At 42.1% G+C, this 23,831-nt stretch overlaps 1 protein-coding gene across 15 annotated transcripts in view; it reads right to left on the bottom strand.

The window, feature by feature from the left end:
- LOC111078617 (neural-cadherin) overlaps nucleotides 1-23,831 on the bottom strand; it is a 146,263-nt gene that overhangs the window by 96,053 nt on the left and 26,379 nt on the right. For 4 of the 15 annotated variants that reach the window (XM_022373459.2, XM_022373477.2, XM_022373542.2 and 1 more), the window contains exons 1-2: nucleotides 18,651-19,421; nucleotides 1,694-3,558 (exon numbers count right to left, since the gene is read on the bottom strand). In XM_022373459.2, coding sequence (XP_022229151.2) covers nucleotides 1,694-3,308 — 1,615 coding nt within the window. In that variant the 5' untranslated portion in view covers nucleotides 3,309-3,558; nucleotides 18,651-19,421. Of the gene's footprint in view, nucleotides 1-1,693; nucleotides 3,559-18,650; nucleotides 19,444-21,221; nucleotides 21,240-23,831 lie in introns of those variants that run through there. The other 11 variants (XM_022373468.2, XM_022373510.2, XM_022373526.2 and 8 more) reach the window with 5 other exon arrangements.

Here is a 23,831-nt window from a genome sequence, read left to right as displayed (position 1 = left end):
TTTGCATCCCATAACCCATACGATTCCGTGATATTGGAGCACCCGTCAACGGCCTCAACAATTAGCGGGAGAGCACTGCGGAAAAACTGCAGAGAAAAAACTGTTTTCCTCTTTTTTTTTTTGTTCAGTTTTGTGCCAGACGTTGATTTAAATGAAACAAGTATCTGTGGGAGGAGGTGGTATCTGTGTGAGCGTATGGGTGGGTGGGGTGTCTATGTGTGGATCCTGAATATATTTCAACATTTCATGAACTTGTCCTGTCTGCCGTAGACCTGGCACATGGATGTAAACGAGAATGGACATCATGGGAGACCGAGACCCCAGAGCTGTCACGTTAGTTGAACTTTTTGTTCGACTCGTGTCAAAGTTTTGGGGCACACACACACACACAGGGAGCAAACGGATGGATAAAGGGAGCTGCTGCAGGGTGGGAGTGGGAGTGGCGGGGGGATTGGTTGTGTGGTTTGTGAGGTTTTTTGAGGATTGGTTATCCACTCTGCAGTCTCCAGTACAGTGTAATCCTAAGTCGCTTTACAGCTGCTCAGTTGATGCCTGAATGGATTTCGAGTCCTTCAATATTTGCTTATCGAGGCACGCTTGAAATGGCAGACCAGCTACAGTGGTTGAAAAAAGTATATACACTAGGCCTGGGCCCAGTCTCTCTCTCTCTCTCTTTCTTCATCTATCTCTATCTGTGTTGCTCTTGTTTCAAGTGTAATTGCTTTCCATGACAACCAAATATTTGAAAAGCAATTTGCAATTTTATAGCAACAAAAGATGGTCTCTCCAACCAAAAACCTATGCAACCAGAAGAACCAGTAGAAGGAGAAGAATATTGAGGGGGGGGACAAAACAGAGATGGAGATACATAGAGGGAGCAATCAGATAGCTAGAGTCAAACGACATTCAGCAATGTCTCCTGTGATTTTTTTTAATTGTTAGAAGTTGATTTTTCATGCGTAACATTTTTTTATTTCGCAGAAAAATTGCCTACAAATAAATTGTATTTCCTTTTAAATTTTTCTGAGAATTTTCAATCAAAGTTTAACAATTTGCAATCGCAATATTTACACGCCTCAGCAGAGTTCTGGGGAAACTCATTAAATCAGCAGCTGTGCTAAGCCATTTCCTAAGAGACAACCATCTACTATATATTTCATCCACTTATTGACCTCCGTGGCCTCGCTATCGGCCTGCTATCCAAACTCAATTAAATTCTGTTTGGATTGGCCATGCTGAAAGGCACTTATGTCCTGTCCTCTGCTGTTTTCTGCTCTGCTCTACTCTGCTCATCTTTCACACATTTCCATAATGTGGCCATTGTGTCAGGGGCTCATTATGCAGGCGCATTGATATTTCCGACACTCCATAAGCATATGAGAGACAAATATAATTATACTTAAATGTGCAACAAATTTGTGACTGACTGCTGAGAGCAGTGTCTGTGGCCTGTGGAATCAATCTCCCCAAATAAATACAGTAAATACTCGCTAATTGCCTTTCAATCTGGCGTACTCGAACGGAATAATTATGAGCGAATAATGGAAAAACAGTCGAATAATTGGGTACATTATGGGAAGGATTATATACTCGAAATTAAATGTGTTTTTCTTTGCCCCGAGGGACTATCATTTGTTGGCTGTTTCTTTCGCGACTTTATCTTAATCTAAAATTATAAAACTTTTCCACTCACCATTGTGTCCCATGTTTGTGATGATGACCCAAAAATCAATAGTTTTCTCTGGTCCAAGCTCCTCGTAGTCCCACTTCTTCTTCACGCGAACCGCTCCATTGGTTTCCACCGTCACCCACGGATTGTCATCGCGTATCTTGAACGTCTCCTTGTCCGTCTCCTTCTCCAATTGGAACACACTCTTGCCCTCCGTATCGCCATCGGCTTCGGTGAACTCAATTCGCTTGGTGGGTCGAACGGCGCGTGTCACACGCCGCTTCTCGCGGTGATGGGAGTGAAGATTGACCTCGTCGTGTTCCAGGTGCTGCATGATAAAGGACACCGGCTCGGGGGCCAGGAATTCCAGCAGCACCTTTGCTGGCTGGGCGCTCAGCAGGCTGGGATACCGGAGATCATGGGCCACCACCTCGATGAGCAGCTCACTGGCGTTGGGCTCTCCCGCGAGCATTATTTCGCCCGTTTGGGGCACCATGATGACCACATTGGAGGGGGACTTCAAGCGATACGCAATCTTATCGCCATCGGCATCGGTGGCCTCCACTTTGCCCAGAATGGCGAATCGCTGGTAGGTGACGCTGCTGTTGCTCTCCATGTTGGCGGACTTCTGGCCGGCGATGGCGAACTTGTAGTCCTGGGACTTGAACACGGGCCTGTTATCGTTCTCATCCAGCACGGTGATTTGTATCCGGGAAACAGTCTTGTCCAGCCCATCCACATCGGAGGCCTCCACGGAGAGGTCGTAGTGGGCGCGCAGTTCTCTGTCCAGGGGACGATTGGTGACCAACCACACGCCGGACTCATCGTTGCCATCAATCACCAGGGACTTGGCATTCAGCTGGACATTCTGATTGGCCTTGCGCTCCTGCAGGGCAAAGGCATCGTCCACATTGCCATCGATGATGGTGTAGCGCACCTTCTTGGGCTTGGCCAGCTCCTCATCCAGTATGGATCCCGAGAAGGCCTGCATCAGGGGCACGCCACGCACCCGGGTGCCGGCTGGATGATTCTCCCGAACCTCGCCGCTGGCATCCAGCAGGGAGCCCGAGAACCGCAGCATATCGTTGCGGTGCATCACGAACAGCTGCAGATTGTGGGTATTCGTGGCATTCGGTGTCTGCTCGACCACCACCAGCTGAACGGGACGATTGACCAGCGGGGAGATGTCCGCCGTGGTCATGACCACTCCATCATCGAGCACCGTGAAGTACTTGGAGTAGTCGCTGTCCAGCATGTGATAGGCGGCATTTCCTGCACCGGTTCCCGTTCCCTTGGCACCGCCATGCGTTGTGCCATTCCCTTTGACCGGATGTGTTCTAAATTTCTTGATGCTAAATCCAGGATAGGTGTCGTGGGGCAGGACCAGAGACATCTCGCTGTGATGGGACGCACTCTTATCCACATCGCCGGGACTGCCGGCCAGCATCCGGGCGGCATTCTCCGCCGAGAGGCCGGCAAAGCTGGTCTCCTCCTCGCTCACAGCTTGGGATACGGCCAGCAGATGGACCATTACCACAAATATTGAGCAGGAGGATAGATTGAGTATGTTGTGGGCAGTACGTTGCCGGAGCGGCCCCCCGTCACGGGAGCGGGCCAAGTGGCAACGTCGTGCCGCCATTCTGGTGGGGCACGCGTTGACTCTGCTTTTGGCCAAGTTAATTGCTGACTCTCGTCGTTTCCTTTGTATCCTTTCTCTGCTCCTTTCTGCTCTATCTCTCCCTCTGGAACTATTACTTGTGGATTTTACACTTTACTTTTGAATTATTCATGGATTTGTTTCCTTTGTTCCACGTTCAAGGGTCTCTTTCCCATCCAGCGTTCAATACATTTTCCGTGTTTTATTTGTTTCGTTTTTTGTGTGTGTGTTTCTGCAAATAGAAGGTGGAAATAAAAGGTTAAATTGATTTCATTTTCGTCTGTGAAGGACATGGAAATATTTATTGGCATTGTGCAAAGTTTATGGGTCAATGAAAGTGAATTATTCAATGGCTTCGTAGAGTAAATAACGTTTGTACGGCCGCCTGTGATGGCTAATGAAGTATGCAGGGAATTAAGAGGTTCCGGTTTATGCGTGACCAAAGATCGTTAAAGCTAAAAACTAAGCAAACTTTTTGTGCGAATTAATCTCATCAGTGATCCAATGGCAATAGGAAGCTATATATTTTATAGGATACACATACTATGAATGTATATTAAATTAAAAAAAAATACCACGAGTTATTCGACAACTATCCAAGACTTCGAGAGAATTTACTTAAATTTATCTCATAGTTTCTGGTTTGTTTCCCTATTATTCTATTATCTTAAATACATGGGTTTGCTTTAGGGAAATCCATACTGAATAATAATTTAAAAGAATCTTAGAGTAAATAAAATATTCTATGAAATCTGACTAAGCTATGAAGGATCTGTGAATGGCAATGCGACTTATATTAGGTCCTTATTTTAATTGTTTTATCCCCTAACTTAACTCTCCCAAAAAATTATATTTATATGTTGCATATCTTATTATATTCAAATCTTTTACTGAATTATCGTACCCGCTTTCTTGATCTTCCAGACCGATCTTCTAAATACATAAACTTAATTCGTAATTCAGCCATTGAGTTCCGCATTAATTGGATACCTTTGTAGATGCACAAGCCAGCGTTTGCTTCCAAGTCTGCCCCGAAAATGCGAAAATTAAAAGGAAGCTACTCATTCCATGGCCATAATCACACAGAATTTCCTACAATTTATTTCTGCTAATTAAAGTAGAAGACCCCACAGCAGCAAAGCGTTTCCAGCAGTAAGCCACAAAAGATGACGAACAGAACAACGATTTTTGAACAGCGCCAGGGGATGGGATGGAATGGAATGGGATGTGGCAACTGCAGCCTGAGAAAATTGTCAACTTTTCACTTTTTAATTGCTGTGTGGCAGGCATCAGAGGCACCATCAGCCGCAGCAGCAGGAGCAGCAGGCATAAAGCGTCGTCACAGAAGAGAATGTTGCACAAAGTGAAAACTTTTTAATGATATTAGCAAAAATATTTAATATTCAAGTTATTTGGCACAGAGTACAGAATGTTCGTTCCCCGAATGTGAGAGGAGAGAGGGAGAGAGAGAGAGAGAGTGGGAGAGTGGGAGTGCCATGCCACAAGTCTGTGTTCCGCAGTCAAGGACTTTTTGCACAGGATGTGGGATTTTTCGGTCGCTATTTGATGTCGCCCCGACATGCTCTACATAACGCTCCAGCAATCACATTGTCCTAGGCCCAGGACAGACTCTGTCTGGCTACCAGGTTTCGCCCTAGGTTTGGGTTTTATATTCAGGTTTTACGTAGATCTTTCCACCCCCAGAAGTTGCGCAGCGTCGACCTGAATGTGTGCCACACATGGTCGCCCTTGAAAAAAAAATATTTCATTGTGAAAATTATTTTAATTACCCGATGTGCAACACGCCATGTCTGGGATGTCTGTCCCTCATCTATAATCCCAAACCGGCACGCACCCTCTTATTTGGGTGTAGGCTACGGCAAGGAAGGTAATGAAAGGTTCTGGTTAGTTGGGAGGGCGAGGTGAGGGCAAAAAAAGGTTTCCAACAGCTGCGCAGGCGCCGCTGACTTTTCAGCCATTGACCGTTTGCCCAATAACCGAATGTGTTGACAATTATTTTATTTGCTTTTTACGCGAGAAGGAGGATTTCTGGTCCAACAATTGTTCGAGAGGGAGATTGCTAATGGTCTTATAACTAGCCTATGCTGATTACTGGGTTCTTTGGCTGTGACCGAAATGTAGATGTACATTGACAAATGGTTCGGGCTGAGTTGTGTTCATGAGTTATGGCTAACGATGTGTGGATTGACGATAAATTGGGAACGGAGCTGCAACTTGATGGCAGGAAACGGTATAAAGGAAAATACTGAAACATTAAAGGGCCAGTAATGAGATTACGATTTTAAGTTTAATATTGCAAAGAAATCCAGAAACCTTATGCTTCTCAGAAATGGAATATCAACCCAAAAGATGATCAAAATAATTGTTTACCAACAACTTTCCATACATATGAATGTTCATAGGATTTTTCAATTGAATTTCTTTCAAAAATTAAACCTAAAACATATTAAAAATATCTTTAAATGAATCCATATATCGACGAACAAGTATTTAATCAACTCCGAATGATTGTTAACTAATTTTAACGATCTCATGTCATTTATAACCTTTTAAAGTCTCCACAGAACACCACATTCTCCCATTACCATGTTCATTGAAAATTGAGCATCGTCTGCCCCCAAAACTCGATTCACAAATACATTTAATTCTCACCTCTTTGGGGTTATCTCCACTGCGGCATCTTAATTGCAATTAGCTATGAAAATGTCTCTCCAAATGACACGGAAACCTTTGGCTACTCTACGGTGTATATCTCTGGGATCTGCTAATCAGTTGACGGAGTTGACTACCAAACAAATTATCAAAATGTTTGCGATTTGCATAACTCGCTTCTGGGCCCACTAATAAACCCATAGTTTCGGGGGTAACAAGCTCGCGGAGATCTTTAAGCCTTATAAATCATTTACAATTTGTTTGGCAGAGTTTTTTCTTTGAGCCTGAAACTGAAACAAAATCATTTCATTGTTTCCCCCTAATTTCAAACGAGCTGCTTCTGCAGCGGCTTTTGTAGCGTGTAAAAATTCATTTAAAAATGCCCCAATCCCCGATTAATCAAAACAAAGTTGGACCGAAAAAAAACGTTGCTTTATTTTTCATAGTGTCACTTAATTAAAAGCGAAGATAAAATGCGATACAATACGTTGAATAGAGGAGTTGTTTTTTGTTTTGTTGGATATGCATAGCTCTACATTTTGGCATAAATGAATATTTGATGTTGGAATTTCTGTTTCGTCTGATTTATATTTATATATGCAATGCATTTAAATTATTGATGCATCATGGCAGGCCCCAAAAAGAATAGTTGGATGGCTTTTGGTGTACTCTACGAAATATGGAAATGATGAAGATGTATTAGCTATAAAATTGATTAAATCCATGTGGTTTAAACCCATAAGTTGCACTATCGAATTTCGGGGGAAAGAGAAGAAAGGAAAACTATTGGTAAGCTATTGAAGAGGTATCCAACTGCGCGACACGCCCCCACAGAGCATCACCTTGGGCAATAGCTCTTCCCGTATTAAAGTCATTTAAAATCGATTAAAAGTCAACGCCAAGCGACCACCTGCTGTGCCGTAAACCCAAAAAGAACTCGTGTGTAAATATACTCGTATTTTTAGTTCAAATACAAGCCAAGGCGTAGCCCGTTCCTAAACCCGTGTTTAATTCGAATTTTAACTGCTGGCCACAGTTTTTTTTTTACAAGTTTCAGTAGCTCGCCTCATAAAAGATCAACACGAAAGGCATAAATTACGACACTTTTATTTGTTGACTTGGCTCTCAACCCAAAAGTCCCCAAAAAAAACCTGCCTAATGAACCTTTAATTGTCTTTTGAGGCTGATATGTTTGCTTTCTTATTTTCGGGTACGCTTTTTTGTGGATATTGATATTGCGCTCTATTGATTTCCACTTTGGATATTGCCCTGCCCCATGGCATGCAATTAAAATTCATATTTCCATATTTTATTGACAGTCGCTTTCCACCCGCACAAACAAAAGTTTGGCATCGCATTCGAATTTCGAACTGACGATTTCTTTGACGCGCTTTCCAATTCCGTTTTATGACCCAAACTCAAATCAATTTATGGCCATTTTTGAATAATTTCGTTGTGCTTTAGCTTTGTTTTAGATTTAATATTCTGTGTGTGAATGGCACACAACAAGGAAGTAATACTTTTTATGAGATTTTATTATGTACGAATTGGGGTGCTATTAAATATTTTTAGGGGCCACTAAATTGTCAGGAATATGAAAGTTGTGGGTGATCAAAGTTTGAGCCTGAACAGGGGGTATTAAAAAGTCGGAGGTACTTTTCAAAAGCTATGAAGAAGGAGACTCATAATACTCTATAGACATTGAAAAGTACGTCTAAAAATCTTTAAATCTTTGCTTAAAGTTAAGCATCTCAATCTCATCTCTATTTAATTCTTCGTTTTAAGAAGTATTTACTCTTCGTTTCGGAACTCCAAACTCTTATTAAATATCCCTTATCCCTTATTAAATATAACCCCATCCCCCACATTTTTCTTTCATTTTCCATCTAAGCCCTTTTCCCTCATATTTACACAGAAGAAAATATGAATTTACAACTCATTTAAACCCAAAACTATGACCCCACCAGCAGGGTCAAAAAACTGTTTCACATCCTTTACCATAAAATTCCCTCAAAAAATTATTAAATTCCACAATTTTTTTTTTTACCAAGAACTGCGGGCACAACCCCTAGAATATTATGCAAATGAAAGGAAACTATTTAAACGTTTAGCTAAAAGGGAGCGCCATGGCCCGGCCCTACCACCCATTCCCATATGACGGGGAATAAAACGAAGGGTTTGTAAATCCCTACATCCGAGTACGAGTATATGCAAAGCCCACTTCATCAAAGGCGATGAAGCGTTCTGTTAGAGGAGATTTCTCTGTGTTGTGCCACCAGCCAGCCAGCCAGCGCGTGGCACTTCAGCAACAATAGAACCAACGAGCTACTAGCTCTCACTCTCAGGTAGAAATTTTGAAAATGAATAGAATGACAGAGAGACAGTCAGACAGTCAGATTGTCAGGGGGAGCGGAGCAACGGACTGGGGGATGAAACACGCTTCATTTTTTTGGTTTTTATGTGGCAAGGGAGAGGGAAATGGATTGGGATCTGGGTCCGCCTAATGTATCCGGGAACATGGCAACAGAATGGATGACAGACAGAGAGACCAGGACACAAACGAAGTGCTTCATCAAATATGAAATAGGCCAGAGCCAAAGCCAAAGCCAGAGCCAGATCTACATCGCCAGTGCCCATGAGAATGAGAAGAGGGAACCCCAACACCAACCTCAATCCCAACGCCAACCAAAAATTGTCATCTACTGGTGGTGCATGCCCCTCGGTGACAATGAAAAATTGAGCAGACAATGATTAATTGAGCTGTTGTTTTTGCTATTTAAATTGGAGTCAGAATCCCCTCAAGATATATAATTTCCCAATGAAATTCCCGTGAAATCATATATCGGTGGTCTGCGGGGCCACAAAACTCATTAAATTCCCCAGGTCCTTGGTGTATTTATGGCCTGTCAACACTTTCGCAAAAAGGATGCCAGAGAGCAGAAAATGACTTGAACATGCAAATATTGCATTGGTTTCTCTTCGCCCGGGGAGGCTATTGTCTGAGTCTCCGGTCATAAATAAAGTCATTACGCACCTTTTTTCGCCCCATTCCTTATTTACTTTTTTCAGCTTGCTGCTCTCGGCCATGCGCCAAAGGATTGGATTGGAAATTGGCCCAGACAATGCATATCGGGCGTTCGTGGTAAATATTTGCATATCGGCGGCACACAACTGAAGGCGAGACGGTACATGCCAAAAGAAACCCGTCCAAAGAAACCCGCTCGCATGGCGTAAACGCGGTAGCCAGGTACCAACCGGAGGAGGAAGAACAGGAGGAGGAGGCGTGGTCTGTGCACACACACTCGAGGTAAACTCGATACTCTTCGCCGTCTGGCTTTTTGTCCGTATGTCTGGCCGTCTGGGCTCTCAACAAATTATGTGTTAACACACGGGCATGAGCCTTTGGTGACACGCCTCCTCTAGACGCTGAGTGGGCAAAATAAAAAAAAACACAAACTACCTGTAGTGCTAACTGGAATTCAGCGATAATGATAACTCAGGTAGCTGATCACACACTTGAGGAGGTGCACACGACCAACAGGATGATAGCTGGGTAGCATGGCTAAGAATGAAATAGTTAAGCTGTTGTTGTTAATCATAATTAAAGTGTTTAAGCACTGGAAGAAATTTAGGGAAGATGTAAATGATTTAGAAGGAACTGATGTGTCCAAGGGTATTGAACATTTTATTTAAAATAAACAAATAATTTATGCATTCAAGAACAAAATATAAAATATATTCAGCACAATCATTTTTTTTATTCTATCCATTCAGAATCTATAATTATTAGGCATATAACAATTCCCTTTTCTGTTAGTTATCCCTCCTCTCGATATCAAACCTAATTTCCAACTAAAACAAATCGAATTGCCTTTATTTACAATACAATTTCCCCCTTTCGAACCCGAACAATTGGCCATTATAATGTCATTAACTGTTTCCCTCCCAAGGCGTACGAATATTTGCTTCAGTAATAACAATTTTAGTTGATCAAAAGTGCTCTGGGTCACTTCCATGCCGAAGCTTTTAAGCAATTAAATGTGGGACCTGCAGACAGTAAACTTCTTCTCTTTGCGAACCCTTCCTTCCTTCCTTGGGGTGTCTTGTGGCATCGACTGCCGACGACTCCTCTTCCAGGAAAATCCTTTGAAAGAAATTACTTTTTCCCCTGCTTTGCCTCTTTTTGTCGATCTTTTGTGAATGCGAACGCCTGGGAGGTGTTGAATGGAGGTAACACCTTAATTAAATTTGCAGACTTTTGTCTGGCTTTTGAGCTCTGAGGAATATTTTGCGTGTGCACAAAGCAAATTCTTCGATGTGCCATTAATGGAACGGAAACTGTGGCAAGGGGTAGGCGAGAGGTAAGGCAGGCACTGGGGCGGCCAATTGCTGATTACTTTTATTTGGAAAAGGCGATTAAGTAATTTTGATGTGTGTTTGGGATTAAGATTGCGTTCTGCATGCAATCCCAGACATTAAAAGCTGACTGTTTGGAAACCCTGGAGGAAGTTGGGCTAGCAACGGATAGAATAAATTATTCGATTTTTTTTTTTTTTTATTAAGTTACTTTTAACCGTGAATAAATCTTTCAACTAATCACGGTTGAAAGTAACTTAATATCAAAAAAAAAAAAAGTACCAGTGAGGATTTTTCTGTTCTTAGAGAGATGGTCAAAGCAATACTAAAAATCCAACAAGTTCTCACATACCCAAAGATAAGAAATCATTCTTCCAGGACATCCCCTAATCCTATTCCAAAGGAAATGATTGTTTAAATGAAATGTTTCCTCATCCATTTTCCACACAAACACTTCTAGCAATCCCATTCTACTCGTACCCTTCCATCACCCTAGTCTGGAGGCATTAAGGTGTACAACTGAACGTCCAGCAAAGCTTTGGACACTATTTTTAGCTAACGAGAAATGTTGAACAATGGCACAGAATCAGGCATGAAATGTGCCAAAAACTTATGAGAAGACCAGCAACTGAAACAAGTCCGAAGCGAGAGAACAACTGTTGGCAGTGTGCCCGGGCAGCAAAAGAAAATACAGAAACAACTCGCATGCTAAGGTCTGTCTGTCTGTCTGTCTAAGGGGTAAGCGCCAACCTAACTACAATCACCTCAACCCCAACCACCCCACCACACCCAGCACTTCCATTACCTTCCGCTGCACATCCGGCGTCATCGTTGGCACAAAAAGTGCAATGTACTAAAATTGAATTAAAAAAAAAAAAAAAAACAAAAAAAAAAGAAAGAAAGAAAGAAGGAGAATAGGATACAAAACAAACAAAGTAGAACGCAGAAATTGCAATCGATGGAAGCGATGGACGAGAGCGAGAGAGAGAGAGGAGTGGGGGTTAAAGGTAGTTAGAGGGTGCCTGCCTCGGTACAGTGACCGTCATAAGCAAAAGGCCATTCAACTTGCATCAACAGTGAGGGGGGTTGGCGGCATCAAGGTTAAATATTTGCATTTTTTTTCTTTGCTGCATTCTGCATTCGTTTACGCGACTCGCACTCGTGTATTGTGCTGTCGCTTATTTTGTAGCGACCGACGACTGTGTGTGCCACATTTTAATTGGGCGACACTTTAATTCCCAAAAGCCTCGAACACTAATTAAATTGAGCCAGAATCCGCACCACAAATGGTCGATTGGGGGCGGCGGCAATTAATTGGAAAGCATTTCCAATCCGGTAAAAACAATAAAACGCGGTGTAAATGTAAAAATATCCCAAGTGGGGAATAAATGCATCGATTGGAACACCTAAATAAATAACAGATGCGAAACGCACGAGGGAAAATGTTGGTATTTATACTCGTATGATTGCGACTATGGGGTGAATTTCTAAATTGGGTGAAAATTCGAAAGACGCACGTGGCAAAATGGGAATTCGGTAATGTCCACTAATAAATACAATAGGAGTAAAATATCAATGGGAAAACTGTTTGCTGAAATAATATTGTTTTAATCAGAGCAAGGAATAATATTAATGCGCACACACAAACGAAATCTGGAAAAGATCTTTTCGGTTATAGAATAAAATTCAGCTAATCAGTGTGAAAAATAATATGAAATGCAAATAGAGATTAAAATTAGCTTAACGAGGAATATAAAAGGAAAAAATATACAACGAATATTGCTTATAGCCACTGGCACTTTAACTATACTTCAAATTAAAATATCTAATTGAACAGCTTTAAAGGAAGATAGTTTTTGTTTGGGAAATAATTTTATTATTTATTTAAAAAGTTAAGGTAAAGTTTAATAGTTTTTCTCCCTACCAATATCTCTACTTTCAATTACTAACATATCAGCATTTTTAGTCAAAAATATCTGCAAAACTCTTTTTATTTGCTCCCATTAATCCCCTATGTATTCCCTTCATATAACTAACATTTTACTGCTGTCCTGAACAAGTCATTGATTGCCGTTGTCTGGCATTCTCCTCTCTCTCTGTGTCTCCCTGCTCTGTTTCCCTGCGCTTTCTCACTCCCTTTTCTCTCTCACTCCTTGCTTTCTCTTTGTTCTTTCACGTATTTATGCGCAGTCACGTTGTTGCTGTCGCATATCTTCTGCTTCTTCGCTCTCTTTCTTTTGTTGTTTCTGAATGAATTTTACATTTTTATAGCGCCTGGTCGCAGCAGCCGAAGCAGTCCCGTGCCCCTGTTCTTCCTATGTGGCTCACCCCTACACCCCTCTATGTACGGTGTGTAGAACCCCCTCATCACTCTTCCAGCCATACATGATGTGTAGAACCCCTCTCCCCTCCTACTATATGGTGTGTATACCCCGTACATCTGCAGAGTTTTTTTTTTTTTGTTATGTTCCTACAGATTTGTCACAAGTATTGCCGCACTCCACTCCACACTTTGCTTCCTTTTTTTTTGCCATTTGTCGTCACCACCCTCAAATGCCCAACCCTGGGTACCGGTCGAAGTCCTGAGTCCTGAGTCCTGATTCTGGTCTGGTCCTGGGTCCAGCCCTACAGCTTCCTGCTTTTGTGCAATAAAAAGGATACGATGCGCGAGCGCACACACATAAATATCCACGGAACACACACGCACACACACACACACACACACAGACAATTGAGAGAAGTCTACGGCGTAGACGAAGCCGGAATCGTTGTCAAAGGAGGAGGAAGCGTGTGGCAGCGTCGCATGGGTGATGGCTGATGGTTGAGGGGGGGGTGCAGCAGAAACAGAGATTCATTCAGGGGACGGACCTCAGCCACCGGCAAAGAGGGCAATCACCCGACTTTGGAGATCAGAATGTGCCTATATATGATTTTTGCTCGGGGTTGCAGTTCCTATTGATTTTTCTATTGTTTTTGCCGCTACTGCCAGTGCCAGAGCCACAGCCAGTGCCAGTGCCAGAGCCAGAGCACAGTGCGGCAAAGTTGCACCATTTCTCCATTGCTCGTAAATCTTTCCCTTTTCCTCCCACACTTTTGGTTGCAGATTGAAATTTGTACCCGCAGCAGCTGGCTTCATCTCCAATTTGTTGCAAGTGCCACTTGGCAAAAAAATAAACTAACTCCAACCGAACGCACATCAACCATTTGACACAATATGCAGATTAGCAGCTAATGCCGCCTGCTGCTTCCAGATACTCGGTACTTCTCTCGCCCCAGTCTATCTGATGCTGTTGCCACACTCCGTGTGGCAGAGAGAAGCCAGAGCTGCAGCTCTCTGCTCCACTTAAGACTGATTGATTGTCAAGTGGGTTCGGGCTCTGACCCTTTTCGCAGGGGCTTCCGCACAATTCCAAACAAATGCAATTATTCAGAATATGAATTGATGTAAGCTTGTTAGAGTTATAAGCTTAGCCCCCAGTGGGAGTGGATGCTCCAGACAGAAGATGCTTTGTACGAGTCATGAAAGAGCAATTTCCAGCAGCAGAAGAATGATGTTTGGTGTAACCCTGGGTAACCAAACGCTTAGTTGCTTTATTTGAATGGCTTGTCATATTAACTATGAATAATTATATATGCTTAGAAGTAAGAGAAACAAAGAAGTTTATGAACAGAATAAAAATTTAGATGATGAGAAATCTATACGAGAATTACTAAATAAATGATAACAAACATTTGTAAATGCAAATTTAAATGTAAGAAGAATACTGCCATCAGATATTCTTAGATTCTGTGTAAAAAAAACCTTTAAATAAATTATTTGGAACAGCTAACACTGGAAGGCAAATATATTAGCCAATATTAAATGGACAGTGGACCCAATTTACAGCATAATTAATATGGATATGTCGCTTCTACCATTACAACATTTTACCATTGAAAAACCCCATCTCATATATAAAACTTTTTCTTGCACATTTCAAATTATAATTTTTGTAAAATATTGTAAAATCAGTCGTACTATGACGGGTCTCTGCATTTAATTGCTGTTGCCAGCTAATAAATTTTAATTGTCCTCAATTAGCAACGGAATGCAGTGGAAAATATGAACAAAACAAAAAAAAGAGTGCAAAGAGAGAATTCATTTTTGATTGGGGTTGCAGCTCTTTTGTGCGAGGCCTTCGGTTGCATTTTGAAGCATGCGAGTTCGAGTATTCCGCCCCTGCCACTGGCCGCTCGGTCGGAAGTTGTTTGCATATTTATGTGGACACAAAATTCCATTAGAAATGACTAATTCTGCAATGCCACAGACGACGGAAGACAGACCGAGCCTCAATTAAAGATGTTGCACATTTGGACAAAAGGCAAAACGAAAGGCGAACGAAAGAACGTTCAACGTTCCATTGCATGTGGACTTCCCAGGCTGACCCTGCCAACATCCCCTTCCACCATCGCCAGCCATCATCATCAGTCCCACACATGCTGCTCACATGTGGCCGAGACGAGACGAATGCATTAAGCAGAAAATTCATTCATAAAGATTTCATTTCATTTTCGCTCTGCTCTCATGCCACAAGGGGTGTTGGCATGGCACCCGGTCAAAAGAATGCAACAAAACGGCCAAAAAGGAGAAAGATATATGAGCCAGGGGCGTACGTAGGTAGCTCCTTGAGAGGGTCATATAAATAAGGCATCGGAATCAAAAGGCAAAAGGATTTTAAAGTGATTTGGAAGATCTTTTGGAATGAAGATTAAAGAAATATATTAAAAAAGGGTTTTTTTTTTTTAATTTATTCCCCATGGGATATATGGGAATGGAAAGTAGAGTGGTTTAACCTATAGTTTATTGTAATTCCCCTTAAATATGGTAGCATTAAGACTATTCTTAAAACGGAATACGGTGTGAAGTATTTTTATTCTTCCCCCCACATTTTTAGCTTTCTCGAAGACCCACTTTGAACGCCCCCTTCCGACGAAGACCCTGCGCTTCCCAAAAACTCAGACCCATTCGAACGAAATGAAAATTGGCCAAACTTCACCCAAGTATATAATAATAAATGAGAAATTGTTTAAATATTTGCCACACACGAATGCCAGGCATGCAAATTCATTGAGCGCTTTAAATTCTCAATTTCAAAATTCGTTTTGCCGCCAAGAGAGCTCCGCTCCGACTGAACAGAATGGAAATCATGGAATTATAATTGTATATCGAATGCAGGGGACGTGCGTTGAGAGATGCCTCTACTGGGTTAGGGTTCAAATAAATTGCTTTTGACTTTTGGACCAAAGTCCAAAGTCCTTGAGGTGCAACTTCGTTTTGATGGGGCTTCGCTTGTCGCTTGAGTGGAAAATTGCCACAGAATTCTCTAGAAAATTCTCTAGAAAGGAAATAGAGGTGGAATTAATCAGTTTCTTTTTGCTTTGGCCGTAAAAGTGCCGAAAAAAATTAATTGAAAATGCTCTCAACGAAAAAGGGAAGTTGGCAATCTCTTTGGCAACTAACTTTGCCCTGCCTGCTCTTATTTTGCATAACCAGAGGAAAGGTTTTTGTTGCTTTTCTTTCAATTTAACCGCAAAGCAATCTCAATCAATCTCAATAGTTATTGACCAGACCTCCCGCCCTGCCGCCCTCCTCTCACCTGAAGGCTTTCAGTCCAATATTTCACGTGTTTTTTCCGCTTCTCGCGCCGCCGTCGCCATCGATCAATGAATTTTTTTCTTATAAGACTCTGTAGCGTCTTGGTCGGCGGCGGGCTTCGACCGCAATAAGTCAAATACGAGGCCAGCGAGCTTCATTATGGCTCGAACCCAACCGCAGAGGGGAACCGAAGCCAACAACCATAGCTCGTCGTCGTCTCAGTCTCGCTAAGGCTAGCGGGAAGACAATGCAGCGCAGATAAGTCAATTATATTGACTTCTTGGCCAAGAACTCTTTGAGGCTGTCTGAAGCTTTTAAGGTGGCAAGCAGCTCCGCTGCTGCGGCTCCGCTGCTGCTGCTCCTCACATAATTCCCACAGTTGAAAGTCAACGTCACCGTCTGCTTCTTCCGACTCTTCTGGCTGTTTTTTGTTGCCTTTGGCTCGAACCAAGGCGATAACATCAACGCTGTCAATGGCAGAATGGAAGGACAGTGGTAAGGCATGTAATGGAAATGGCTTAAGGAAGATGTTGAATGTTTCGGAATGCTGGGAGGGTCGAGGAAGATCTGTGGACAGCATTAATTAGACCTTTCGGGTCGATGGAATTTTTCATCTTAGTGATACAGTTTTCAGAAATCCATAGATCGTTCCCACAGCCACAATAATTGATGTTTATTTCATACAGATATTTTTCATAAATCTGTTCCATCTGTTCCACTTCCATACCCACAATACTATCTTGTTTATTTATTTTTTGTATATTATATCTTCCCAATTCCCATAATTTTCAAACCAGTGTCCATCCACTTTGTTCAACCGCTGTCTGTGCCACACTTTGCTCAAACAAAAACTCTTTCGGCCAGCCTGTGTTTTATTATTTTTCTGACTGGCACGTAGATTTATACTCATATTTATATATTTTTTTTCTCTTATTTAATTTTTGTGTTTTTCGCCGCGTCTTGTATGGCATCTTCGAACCGCTTTGAGCTTTGGTCTTGATTGTCTGTCGGGGTTTTTTTTTTTTTTTTTTGTTCGGAGCCACGAGAAGTGTAGACGCAATTTACTGATTACATTATTGCTCGCAAATTGCTAGATTATAGTTTGGTTGTTGGCTGCAAATTATTGCTGTTATTATTGACTGACAAATTATAGTGATTAGTTTTTCATATTTTTCAATAAAGTGAACAAATTTGTTTCTGTTGTTTCGGCAATTTTGCCGCTTAATATGTGAGAAAGATTGGGGGAGCAGCAGGCAGGGTATCCGAAAAATGTTTTAAGTGGTTTTGGATTGTTGGATTTGGGTTCAAAAAGTGGAATATAGTTTGGATAATCCAAAGATTAAGTATTAAAAGTGGGAATTGAAGCAGCAAAGTTAAAGCTTGTGCAAAAAAAATACCAATGATTGTTTCCAGCACGAAAATATACAATTCATCAGAAACAATTATTAAATATGAATTTAAAATGTATCAAAAAATCCTAAGCATCATATCATGGAAATTTAAGCCGCAGAGGCATTTTCTCCACTCTATAAAACTACTTCCCATTTGGCGAATCCTTTGGATAAACTATTTCAAAGCTCTATTTTCCTTTCGCTTTGTCAAATTCTAGTTGGATGCCCGTTATTTCACCCTTCATTGCTTTCCTTCCCTCACCATCCACTCGTTCCGGACAAAGCAAACATGAAAGCAAAGAGTAGGAAACCGGCAAGAAAGGCGCAGCAAAAGCAACATGAAAGCAGAAAAGAACGAACAAGTGCAGTCAACAGAGAGACACAAAGAGAGACATACAGAGAGAGAGGGAGAGAGAGCTGGAACCTGTTTGTGAGAGTAAGCTCATAAATTCTGCAAAGCTGTCAGAACTCTCTCTCTCCGCCTCTCTCTCTCTTTATCAGTGTGCAGAAAAACCAACCACCCCCTGGGAGCCACTCTCTGCAGAGTCCTGCCAATTCTGTTCAAAGGAAACTATGTGGAGTACTACGGATTCGTATTTTTGCTGATAAGCGACAGTCGTCGTCGCGGGGGTATGGGGATGGGAGGGAAGGCCAGGGCATAATTGTAGCTCCAGACGGTGAGTGGAATGGGGAGGGACGGGACAGGGACCGGGAAATCGATCGATTTTTCATGCTCCCCAAAACCAGAGAGGAAGAGCTCCACCGAAAAGAAATTGCTGCATACGCACAGGAGCACTAGCGGCTTCTCGGGGCTGGGGCTCTGTGCCTTTGGACGCTCTTCCACTGTGGACACGTACATGTGTGTGTATATGTGTGCGAGAGTTTCCTCTATGTGTGTGCGAGAGTTTCCTCTATGTGTGATGTGTATGTATATGTCTAAGGTGTGTTAACCTCAAATGCGCTACACACACAAACACTCACACAAACAGAGAGAATGGCACGGAGAAATACAAAATCAAAATGAAATTAGTTAAAGAAATTAAACCTACAATTTTATAAAGAATAACTGAGCCAAATATGGAGCAGAAATGGTTTAAATTTCACAATTTTACACCTTTTACTCACTGAAACTTTGGCCAAAATAGCCGCAAACTATCTTTACTAATAAACATTTACTTTTGAGTGCTCAAACATTCCAAATTGCCAATTTAAATCACTGTTTGTATAGTTTTAGGTCTACAAAATTAATTATCCATTATTTAAGCTTACATTTTGTTTTGGAGTTTCCTTGAACTTCCTGTTTTTTTTTTTTTGTTATAAACTTCAGCTACTAATCCCAATTATTGATTTTCATCCAGAGCTTTTGGTGTTTTTTTTTCCCACAACTTTCTTTAACTTCAATAATCCTTACGGCTTTTGTTTTAAATGTTGAACCCGGTTTTTGGATGGGTTTTTAGTTACCAAAAACACTTTTACACGTTTGCACAAACACACGCACATGGATATATGTATATATCTATATACACGTATATGTATATCGCCTTTTGTTGTATATGTATAATATTTTTGAGAGGCTTTTCCTCGAATTTCCACTTTATGTATTAATTTCCTTGGGATACAATCGAATTTTGTTGATTCTCTCTGTATGGACTTTTTGTTTAGAATTTATTTAAAACATTTTTTTTAAGCTGTGCCCATTTCAAACACGCACAGACATGCACACACTTTCGCACAGGGGCACGGGCCACGGGACACGCGACGCGAAACCTAACACAGACACACGATTTTTCACTCTGCGCCTATGTATTGTACAACCGGATAGATGTGTGTGTGTGGGGTGTGGGGTGATGGGCGGGTGGGGTATGTCTGTGTATATCCTTTGGCGCGGACCAAAGCGAACAACCGGGGACCGGAGCTCTATAAACAGTTTTCTGCCCTGTGAAAAGCGGAGACGCCGTCGTCGTCCTACCACGAGCAACTCAAACGACACAATGAGCGGGGCGCATATTGGAAAAGTCCTCACAGCCAGAGTGCAGAGCGCTATGAGAATTTCCCACCACCAAACAAAAAAAAAAAGAGACAGAGGTCTCTAAACAGACAGCGAGAGACATCAGAGAGAGAGAGCGCGCGAGCGAGTTGCATGCAGTGAGTGGGCGCAGAGAGAGGGAGAAAACTCTCTCTCACAATCATATGTTTTGCATCCCAGCCTGGGCCTACACATCCTGACTCTAGATGGGATCATCTCTCCCCCAAAAACACACACACACACACACACACACACAATCAACCGCAGATGGAACTTCCTGACTTCCTACGTTTCGGTTATAGCTGCAGCCATAGCTCTAGGTCCCCGGTCCCCGGCTCCCGGCTCCACTGAGCTGCTGTTGCTGTTTATCTGTATTTGTGTAATATCCTGTAGTTTCATGAGTTTCCGTTACACTCGACGTTTTTTATCCTTTTTCCTGGTTGCAAGTGATGCTCCTAGAATGATGCTTCGTGCTGCTTTTTTAATAACTTTTCAGGGGGGTGGAGGTGCTTGGGTTTCAAGGCAAAAGTTGGGTTTCACAAAACACAGAAAGGTAATTAAATGTCTGATAAAAGTACAAATTTATTAAGCCAGGGGATAGCAAAGCAGAAACCTCTCACGAGAATTCAAATACCCTGAAAGAGAATTTATTTCAAAATGCAGAAATGCCGACTATAATCCAATTAAGAGAGATAATAATAGTATAGTTGGAAAAGTTCCGATTAACTTTTTTCATTATGAAAGGATTCCCAAAAATTATCATATTAATGTTACCCAATTCCATTAATAGTTTGAGAAATATCCACATGAATTCTTATAGTCTTCGCTGAAGTATTAAACTTCAGGAGATCTTATCCCATTCCCAAATACAAAATCAAATTAAAGTCTAAATTGTGTAATTTCAAATGCTGCCGCCCTTCCAATTCCCTAAAAGCTATTCCGTTGCGACACACCCTACTTTAGTGGAAGCATAAAAATCAACTTAGAAATAAAATAAATCAGCAGCAGTCAGAAGACGGAGTAGAAGTACAAGTAGAAGCAAAGGCAATGCAAAGAGTCATAAATACTCATTTTGCATGAATGAGAAAATAAAATGAAATTTGCATTTGACTGCACACGACGACGCGCTGAAAATTATATGCCCGCAATATACAGATATTTAAGGTGGAAGTCGTATCCCATCCATCCATCCATCTCCTCCGCCATCCCCACCTTCCGAAAGTTATGCACACAATAAACGCTCCCCAAGAAGTTCGTAAATTTATCATGAGGGCAAGAAGAGGAAAAAAAACTATGAAAAAATCCTAAAAAAAAAAAAGAAGAACAGCCAAAGGACGCAACAGGAAGTTAGCCAAAAAACAAAAAGAAAGGAACAAGAGGAGCGAGTGGAGAGCCAGAGAGCCCCCTTGGTAAGTAAAGGAAGGAAGCACGCAAAATGCGCGCCATATGATCGAGTAAACACGAGAGGGGCCAGGAATGCTAAGGGTGCTGCAGCGAGAGAGAACCTGAGAAATGGGAACACGTCAAGTGGGAAATGCAAGGACCCTCGCACACACACACATGCACGCACGCACACATAGAGACTGTAGAAGTAGAAATTCTAGCCAAAAAAAAAAAAGTGCCATGTTCTTGGGGAGAGTCTGCGTTGTTTGTGTACGATGCCCACACTAGACGACCCACGAATACACTCAAACAGACTCACAAATGCCCCCTCAAACAGACTCACAAATACACTCAACCAGACACCAATACACTCTTAGCAGACACGCATGCCACACACACACAAACACAAGCACAGCTGGGAGCCAAGTTACCGTTGAGAAACCCGTATCGCACGTGCCTCCAATTGGAAGAAGAACAAAACGGTAACGCACCGAACGCGACGGCAGCAAACGGAACTCTGAGTGCAACTCTGAGACGACAATTCGCAAAGGAACAATTCGCGCGAAACGGTATGGAATGGAATGGAATCGGAACACGCAAAGAGCGCAAAGGGAGCGATATTTTGCAGACGGTCTTTGGTGAATGCAGTTTGCTGGTTAGTGGATGATGGACCTGAACCTGGACCTGGAACCCCCCACAAAGCAGGGGCTCAGGAGTGGGGGAGTTGGATTAGGGAAGGCAGAAATGTTGCCCCACGAATTTCTGTAATTAAGCAGCAAGTATGTAGTGGTAATGGGGGTTGGGGTTGGGCCGCGTAGTGTAAGAGGCTGCTGCGTAACAAGGAAAGTGCGGAAGAGGGGACACTTCGTAAGAGGAGAGTTGCTATAGCGGGGCTGTTAAGTCTCGGGGTTTGAGTGGTGGCAAGGGTTAGGCAGTTTTAATTTCAAATTCAAAAAGAAGGCCAATTAATTAACCAAGAGAGTCGGATTTAAAACGGCAACGGCAACGGCAAGAAGGTAGAAAAGGCAGAGATTGTGCCACAAAAGATGGTGTTGATGGAGACGATGATGATGATGATGGTGATGATGATGATGATTGTGTGATGCCGTTGACAGCACTCAGGTGGGGTCGGGTCGTGGGAGGTCCAAATGGTAGAAGGGATGGGATGAGATCCCTTACACGAATTGTGCGTTAAAACTTTCCCACTAAAGCAGGGTAAAAACTTGATTGCCACGGAATGCAGAATAATTGCTTGACAGCTTTCGCGAAACCATCGAAACCCCCTAAAGAAAAAGGGGACATTTTTTGCAAATGGCTCAACTTTTGTTTTGTAATTATCCTAATGGAAATATCAAGGATTGATTTTCCATGAACGATAAATTGAATGACTGAAGGAAAGTTTGTGGCTGTAATTATTGTACAGGACCAGGAGGGAAAAACTTGTTTATTTGAATTGAAGAAAATGCTCAAAAGAGTACTCGAATGGCTTAGATTGGCAGTAAAGATACAATACAACATCTTGAACAGACCGTCTTAAATCACGTCTACTTTCCATTAATTTATCTACATTTTAAAGTAAGCCAAATCACTAATTCTCACAGTTTATTCGCAGTCCCTAGCCATAAGCCCTGTCTAGACGTTTTTTCAAAACCGAACAAACTTTTCAATCTAGCACCAAAGTAGAATAAACTTCCAAGCATCTATCAAGTTTTCATTTCCTCTCGATTATTTTCCCCCAATTGCTGTTTTTTATTCATATTTTAGGGCTGTGGCAGCGCAGCATTCGCTGAATATTTCCATCAAATTTCATATTCATGGCGCGTTTTTTGTGTTATTTTTATTAGAGGGAAAACGCAAAACGAAACAAAAATCAACAGCAGAAAAATTCTAACCAAAAATGTTTACATTGAACGACGGGTATTTCATCATTTCTCTTGCGGTCGATATTCAGGTCCCTGGGCATAATTTCACTCATTAAAATTCCATAAAATATGGCGAGAAAAGCCCGGTGTGCCGGTCCTCAGAATGTGATTGCTTTTCATTTTTTTTTTTTTTTTTGATTACACTTCGTGTCGCGCTGCGTGTTCGATAAGAATTGATTGCCAGCACCTTGGACCAATTAAGAGATATTCTCAGGTTCTGTGTATCTGTATATCTTTGTGTCTCGTGTCTCATTTCTGAGATATCCTGCTGTGTGATCCCTTATACTTTTCTCACTCTCACTCTCCCTCTCATTCTTCGATTGTCTCAACATTTGGTCACACATTGCCGGCACATGTTTGTTTTATGAAATATTCCCCTGAAAATTGTTTAAAACACAAAAAGATGAGCATATGGGCAGACACATGCCCTTGCTCTCGCCCTCATATAAGGTTCAATTTCGGTTTGGATTAGTTGACCTTTTCGGAAGAGTCTCGTTCGCATGCGCACACGCTTTTATTATTTTTTTTTAATTTTTATTATTTTGACTTTATCAGAAACCGCTTATCCATCACTTAATGCGGTTCGGGGGTGGGTGTCTTCTCTTCCCCTCTTGATGTGGGAACATGTCCGGGCTTGGGTCTGTGCTGATGATGACATTATGGGGTCCAGTAACCCCAGACCAGCATCATTTTCATGCGGTTGCGGTTGCAGTTGCAGTTGCGGCTGGCGCGGAGGCTTACGACTGATCGCATAATTACAGGGGCTGGGGCCCTCAAAACAAAACTCACATTCAATGATCATTCCAAGCAGTAGCCTCCTCTTCGTGTCTGACTTTTTTCTTTCCTCTTTCAGCGAGTGCTTCGCAGTAGCTGCAACAGCTGCCACGGGCAATGCCACTGCCACATCGGGCTCTCTGCTTTTTTTAGTGCATTTTTATGTCACAATAAGTCGGGCGCAACAATTCCATTTAATGCGCTTCATTTGTCGCTATATTGTCACATTTGTTTCATTTGTCATCAGTTCATTAGTCATCCAAGGACCTGCCCGGAAAGGAAAGGAAAGGAAAGGAAAGGGAAAGAGACACTCCCTGTCATTCGATATGTGTCGATATCGATGAA

The sequence above is a fragment of the Drosophila obscura genome, unplaced genomic scaffold (genome assembly GCF_018151105.1).
Source record: "Drosophila obscura isolate BZ-5 IFL unplaced genomic scaffold, ASM1815110v1 contig_200, whole genome shotgun sequence".
Taxonomy (NCBI): Eukaryota; Metazoa; Arthropoda; class Insecta; order Diptera; family Drosophilidae; genus Drosophila; species Drosophila obscura.
This window is presented reverse-complemented; position numbering and strand designations above follow the sequence as displayed.